Below are 7,425 nucleotides of genomic sequence, written 5' to 3'. Positions count from 1 at the left end.
GTGGAACAAGCTCCCTCACGACGCCAGGACAGCGGAGTCAATCACCACCTTCCGGAGACACCTGAAACCCCACCTCTTTAAGGAATACCTGGGATAGGAGGTATAGTAATCCTTCTAACCCCCCCCCCCCATAAAAGATTTAGATGCACTATTGTAAAGTGGTTGTTCCACTGGATATCATAAGGTGAATGCACCAATTTGTAAGTCGCTCTGGATAAGAGCGTCTGCTAAATGACGTAAATGTAAGTGTATTTGCCCTTGTATTTGCTAAGAGGTTGAAACAAGGCTTTGCATCATATAATCGATGAAGAACAATCTGGTTTTATGCATGGTCGACACATCAGTTATAACCTCAGGTTGATCTTAGATATGATTGACTATAATGACATCATCCTTGATGATAGTTTTCTTATGTTTGTTGATTTTTATAAAGCTTTTGACACTGTAGAACATGAGTTTATGTTCAAAGCAATACGTTTTTTGGGGTTTGGTGACTTTTTTTTTTAAAGCAGTCCAAACTTTATATAGTGGTTGTACTAGCTCTGTAAAATTAGCTCATGGGACATCCCAAAGATTTGATATTGGCCGTGGCATTCGGCAGGGCTGCCCAATTAGTCCATTTTTATTTGTATTGGTTACTCAAATTATGGCTCTTCATATCAAGAAAGGGAATTTTCAAGGTGTTTCAGCACTTGGCAATGAATTTAAACTATGTCAACTGGCTGATGATACCACCATATTTTTAAGAGACAGGAATGAGGTTTCTAAAGCAGTTTCCTGTATTGAAGATTTTTCCTTAGTTTCAGGTTTGAAAATTAATATCAATAAGTCAGTCTTATTTCCACTCAAGGACAGTGTTTTACAGGAAGTATATGATATCCCAATTAAAGATAAGGTTACTTATCTTGGAATTGTTATATGCAAGGATGAAAAACAAAGGAGTGAATTGAACTTTAACCCCATTATTGAGAAAACAAAGAAGAAATTGAACCTCTGGTTGATGAGAGATATTTCGTTACACGGTCGGGTGTTATTGTCTAAAGCTGAAGGGTTATCCAGATCGGTTTATGTCTCGTTATCACTTGACTTACCCCCTAAAATTGTAAAGGACTTAGATAAGATTCTTTATCATTTGATTTGGAGGAACAAGCCTCACTATCTACGAAAAGATATTCTCAAGAATACCCAAGAACAAGGAGGTCTTGACGTTTTAGATTTCAATACTCTAAATAATACTTTTAAAATAAATTGGATTCTGAAGTATGTTAAGAACCAGAACAGTATTTGGAATGTCTTCCCTAAGTATTTATTTGACTCTGTTGGTGGCTTAGAATTTTTGCTTCGATGTAATTTTGATATTGATAAAATACCAGTAAAGTTGGCCAAATTCCATAAGCAGGCAATTTTAGCTTGGATGTTAACGTATAAACACAATTTTTCCCCTCACAGATACTTTATATGGGACACCAAAGATATACGATTAAAAAAATATATAATAATTCGTAACTGGTCTGATAATAAAATTATTTTGGTTGGTCAGTTACTGAATGAGGATGGATATCTACTCTCATATGGGGAATTTCTTGATAAGTTTAAAATTCCAATAACCCTGAAAGAATATGCAATTGTGTTTGATGCAATTCCAATGGGGGTTGTATCTCTTTTAAATTCCTCTGTGGTTGATGTAAGTAACATAGATTTACATGAAAATATATTCATTGGTAATAGTAACATCAAAGATACATGTAGTAATAAACAGATTGGGAATATTGTTTGTGATACTACAATTCCCATCAACAAGATTATTTTGGTCAAATATCTATGGTGATATACAATGGGGGAAAGCATGGAAAATTGCTAATATTGTATCAGTAATAAAGTAAAGGAAGTTTCATTTAAAATGTTACATAGAATTTATCCTGTGAAACATGTTTTGGAAAGATTCAAGCTGAAAATTGAAAATAACTGTGATTTCTGTGGAATCGAGAAGGATACCATTTTGCATTTGTTTTTTGCCTGTATTTATAGCAGAATTTTTTTGGATTGACATACAGAATTTTGTTACAAAAAAAATAGGACCTGTTGTACTATTTTGGTCCCGTGTGGCTCAGTTGGTAGAGCATGGTGTTTGCAATGCCAGGGTTGTGGGTTCGATTCCCATGGGGGACCAGTACGAAAAGAAAAAAAAAATGTATGAAATGTATGCATTCACTACTGCAAGTCGCTCTGGATAAGAGCGTCTGCTAAATAATGTAAATGTATTTAATTGTTTTGATATAATGATTTATTTCAGAAATTCTGACATAGATAAAGATGTAGTATATTTAATTAAGCTGCTAATAATATTAGGTAAATTTCATATTCACAAATGCAAATGGTCTAATTCAAAACCTAACTTTTTTCACTTTATAAATGAGTTTAAAACAATATGGCACTACTGAATAACTAACATGAAAAACAAAAAGGCAATTAAAACTTGTTGTATTATTAATGAATATGATTTGTTTGTTTTAGGATTCCTGGCAATGTAAATAGTGTGTTTGCATGCTTGTTTACATGTGACAATAATACTCTTTTGTTTGTGGATATTTATTAATAAAAATGGAATTTATATATATATATATATATATATATATATATATATATATATATATATATATATATATATATATATATATATTATTATTATTTTTTTTTTTAAACGCCCATGATTGTAGCGCCGACTAGTGGGCTAGTGCCGCTACTGCATTTCCGGTTGGAACGTTACGTGCTTACGTAGCGTAGCCACGCCAGACTACGTTTTCTGTGTATTTTTTATTCCTTCTCCTGTGGTGGGGTGACGTTGGTTAGCTTGCTATCAAAGGATAAAGTGACCAGTATAAAAGTTAACGAAAGGAAGCATTTTCCACCGTTGGATATCGTGATGGCTTTGCAGGGCTCTGAGGAGATAGAGGAGCAACTCGCAGAGCCTGAAGAAATCGGAGACGAGGATGTGAGCATATCTCCAGCGGAAGAAATAACGTTAAACGTCGGGCCTGGAAGAGAGGAGGACACGGATTCGCTTCTCCTGCCGTGGGATCGCTTCTCTGCCTGGCTACACTGCATCTGTGTCGTCGGGTTTGATCTAGAACTCGGCCAGGCTGTGGAGGTGCAGTCAAAGACCTTTTTTCTTCTACTTGTTGTCACTTCGTTAGATGGATAGCTAACTTAGCTGGCTAACTAGCTAATGGTGTTAAGTCGTAGCTAACTATAACGTTTTTTTTAGCAAGCTATTGGAATTTAAAAGTAACGTTTTACAGTTAGCATTCTGTTAGCATTCTGTTAGCATTCTGTTAGCATTCTGTTAGCATTCTGTTAGCATTCTGTTAGCATTCTGTTAGCATTCTGTTAGCATTCTGTTAGCATTCTGTTAGCATTCTGTTAGCATTCTGTTAGCATTCTGTTAGCATTCTGTTAGCATTCTGTTAGCATTTAGTTAGCATGCTAACCAGTGAGCTATCCGCTACATTAGTTAGCCAACTGTTGTTTCTCTCTCTTGCAGGTCATCTACCCACACCATTCCAAACTATCCGAGAAAGAGGCAAGTTGATGTTTTTCCAAAAGTAACCTCATGTAATCACACTGACTGTCTTTTTGTATTGAAATGTCACAATCAAACAAACTATCCATGTTATTTTTGTTACAGAAAACAAGTATCTGCTACTTGTCATTCCCAGACTCCAACTCAGGTAAAGTCCTTCCTTCATAGTCTCTCATGAACCAGAATCTGGGTTTACACTTAACTGTTGAATATAACCATTTAACCTTTTAAACCGAGGAAGCGACTTGTAATTCACCAGTTTAATAATGTCAACATACGTTCGTTACTTAACGAAGAAGGGAGTCTCGATGAGTATCTATCGTCATATCTGCCCCCACGGCAGGTATGTACTTCAAAAAAAAAAGGTCTAAATAAAGTTGAATGCAGTTTTGATGCCCATGATTTACAAATAGCATATTTTTTTCTCCCTTAGCTGGTAATTGAAACACGCTTCCCATTCGCCATGCAAGTGGATATAGGCGACAGTTGGTAGGCTTCATTGCATCAGACAATGAGATGGAGGCACTATGCGTTTTGAAAACATATAGGCCTTTTTGTTTGAAGGCACGTCTTAACTTGCTAAAGATTAAAATCCGACCATATGTCATTGAAACCACTTTCTCTCCTGTTCTATTGGTTTTCAAATCAACTTTAATTGTCCATCAGCCAAAGGCACAATCCTTGTCATATTAGCATCCCATGCTAGTTGATGATAATCATAGTCATATTAGCATCCCATGCTAGTTGATGATAATCCTAGTCATATTATCAACCCATGCTAGTTGACGATAATCCTTGTCGTATTAATCCCATGCTAGTTGTTGCATCTTTAGATCTCCACCTTAACACATTTTGTAACGGGTTATTTTCACCGCTTTTGGCAACAGTGTTTCCCAGCTAATTGCATTATGGAACAAACATTCATACATAGTCTACTGCCTTGTGCACATTTCTGCCCTTAAAATGTTTTCAACTGAACCTTCTGATCTGTTGCGTCAGCCTCATTGCTTTTTAAGGTGTTTGTGTTGCCGAGGCCTACTGGTTGAATGAATTAGTGATTTATCGTCCCAAAGTCTTGTTTGGAATAGGTCTTTTTTTCCCTTTTTCTTGACAAACTGGCCAATATAATCGATAAATGTTTCTACTGTGGGGCCATAGTAGATTGACATAGACTAGTGATTTTGCTGTTTGTTACTTGTCTTGTTGGCTGATGAAAAGGTAAATGTGGACAGTTATTGTAACATCTTCAAAGTGTGCATTGGAATTCGGTAAGAAGAACGCATACCGTTGCAGCCTCAACTTGCATGTTCTGTTAATATGAATTACCATAATCTAAATCTGATTTGTGTTATTCTGAGCACCGTGGGTGGATGCTCTAATCAGGTTACCCAAATGGATATGGGTCCGGTACATTTCTCAAATGTACGATAAATTTAAATGCTGCTGGTCAAATGTCCGGCGCCACATTTGACATTTTAGTCATTTAGCAGACGCTCTTATCCAGAGCGACTTACAGTAGTGAATGCATACATTTCATACATGTTTTTTTCTCTCCGTACTGGTCCCCCGTGGGAATCGAACCCACAACCCTGGTGTTGCAAACACCATGCTATACCAAGCCACAGGGAAGGCTATTTTAGGGCATCACACCCGTGTTAGACACGCCCACAACGCTGCATCACACCCGTGTTAGACAAGCCCCAACGCTGCATCACACCCGTGTTAGACACGCCCCTGACACCCTGCACCAGACACTGAGTCAGTCATTTTCTCCGCAGCTGATTGGGTGTCAGGCAATAGCTGAGTTTATATATATATATATATATATATATATATATATATAAAGCTGTTCAAATATTTTCTCTGGACTATCCCACTTTTCTAAGTAGTAAGTACACACACACACTTACAGTACCAGTCAAACGTTTGGACACACCTACTCATTCAAGAGTTTATTTTTTTACTATTTTCTACATTGTAGAATAATAGTGAAGACATCAAAACTATGAAATAACACATATGGAATCATGTAGTAACCAAAAAAGTGTAGAACAAATCAAAATATATTTTATATTCTTCAAAGTAGCCGCCCTTTGCCTTAATGACAGCTTTACACACTCCATGCAGAGTTAAACTGTAAGAACAATCAGCAAGACTAAATAAGGAAATAACAATAGCGAGGCTATATGCAAGGGCTACAAGGGTAGTTGAGCTAATTAAGGTAATATGTACATGTGGATAGAGGTAAAAGTGACTAGACAATCAGGATAGATAATAAACAGAGTAGCAGTAGCGAGTGTGTGACATCAATATATGTGTGTGGGTAGAGTCCGGTGGGTGAGTGTGTGTGTGTGTGTGTGTGGGTAGAGTCCGGTGGGTGAGTGTGTGTGTGTGTGTGTGTGTGGGTAGAGTCCGGTGGGTGGGTGAGTGTGGGTAGAGACCGGTGTGTGTGGGTAGAGTCCGGGTAGAGTCCGGTGGGTGAGTGTGTGTGTGTGTGTGTGTGGGTAGAGTCCGGTGGGTGAGTGTGTGTGGGTAGAGTCCAGTGTGTGCATAATGTCAATCCAAATGGTTTGTGTAGCCGCTGGATGACCCGTTCACCCGTTTTTAGATTTGCTGTGAGCCAATGGGGTAACCTAGGTAACCACACATTTCCCCCCCCCCGTTCTGTCGGATAACGACTGGGACTATGCAATAAAATAATGTTGAGACGGGTTATGTTCACATGCTCATTTGATAATGACTAAAAGCAATGTAACATTTTTATTGGGTGAATCTCATCTTAAAAACATGATATTTGGTTCGTTTTTTTGCCATCAGATCAAATGATTTACCCAGCCTGACTCGTCATAGAAACAACAATGTGACAAATGGCACAACTAGATATTTTAGTTTTTAGTGAAATTAGTCGTACTGGGATGAAGTCCCAAGACATCCAAAGTTAGTTACATATTGGATTTGACCCTTTTTGAAACTCAAGTCTTTTGACCTCACATACGCTACAGCTTGTTGTTTTATTATCTATGCTGTTGCCTAGTTACTAGCCCTACTTATATGTACATATCTATATACTGGTACCCTGTGTATACAGCCATGTTATTTTTACTCATTGGATTTATTTCACCTGTTATTTTTCTATTCTTTCTGTCTTCATTGTTGGGAAGGGCCTGTAAGTGAGCATGTCACTGGTAGTTTACACTGGATAATTCTCACTGAACTGTTAAAAAAAAAAAAATAATAATAATATCCTGAAGTGAAATTTTTCAAAATGATTCACAGAGATTCAGATCAATACCCTGGTGTTGCAAACACCATGCTCTACTAACTGAGCTACATGGGACATCACAGCATTCCTCCCCTGCCCACTTCCCCATCTCAGTGCTGGAATTCCATCCAGCTTTAGAGGAAAGAGCTGGAACATAGAGGAGAATAACTGCATGCGTTTCCTCTTCCTGTTTGGCAGGTTGTCTAGGGGACACACAGTTCTGCTTCCGTTTCCGCCAGGCCTCAGGCAGGAAGTCTTCTCTGGGATGTTTTCTGGACCAGTTTGACCGTGACGCCCCAGTCTGCCTCAAGGTAAAAATGTGTTCGGGGACTTCTACATGTTTCTGGCTGCAACACGGGGGGTGAGCTGCTGCAACACGGGGGGTGAGCTGCTGCAACACGGGGGTGAGCTGCTGCAACACGGGGGGTGGGCTGCTGCAACACGGGGGGTGGGCTGCTGCAACACGGGGGGTGAGCTGCTGCAACACGGGGGGTGAGCTGCTGCTACACGGGGGGTGGGCTGCTGCAACACGGGGGGTGAGCTGCTGCAACACGGGGGGTGAGCTGCTGCTACACGGGGGGTG

At 38.9% G+C, this 7,425-nt stretch overlaps 1 protein-coding gene across 1 annotated transcript in view; it reads left to right on the top strand.

Moving 5' to 3' along the window:
- Window positions 1–2,809: 2,809 nt before the first annotated feature.
- dennd6a (DENN/MADD domain containing 6A) overlaps window positions 2,810–7,425 on the top strand; it is a 33,391-nt gene continuing 28,775 nt past the window's right edge. Inside the window, exons 1-4 of the mRNA XM_029692744.1 lie at window positions 2,810–3,148; window positions 3,542–3,580; window positions 3,686–3,728; window positions 7,041–7,153. Coding sequence (XP_029548604.1) covers window positions 2,924–3,148; window positions 3,542–3,580; window positions 3,686–3,728; window positions 7,041–7,153 — 420 coding nt within the window. The 5' untranslated portion in view covers window positions 2,810–2,923. The remainder of the gene's footprint in view (window positions 3,149–3,541; window positions 3,581–3,685; window positions 3,729–7,040; window positions 7,154–7,425) is intronic.

The sequence above is a fragment of the Salmo trutta genome, chromosome 16, assembly GCF_901001165.1.
Source record: "Salmo trutta chromosome 16, fSalTru1.1, whole genome shotgun sequence".
NCBI lineage: Eukaryota > Metazoa > Chordata > Actinopteri > Salmoniformes > Salmonidae > Salmo > Salmo trutta.
This window is presented reverse-complemented; position numbering and strand designations above follow the sequence as displayed.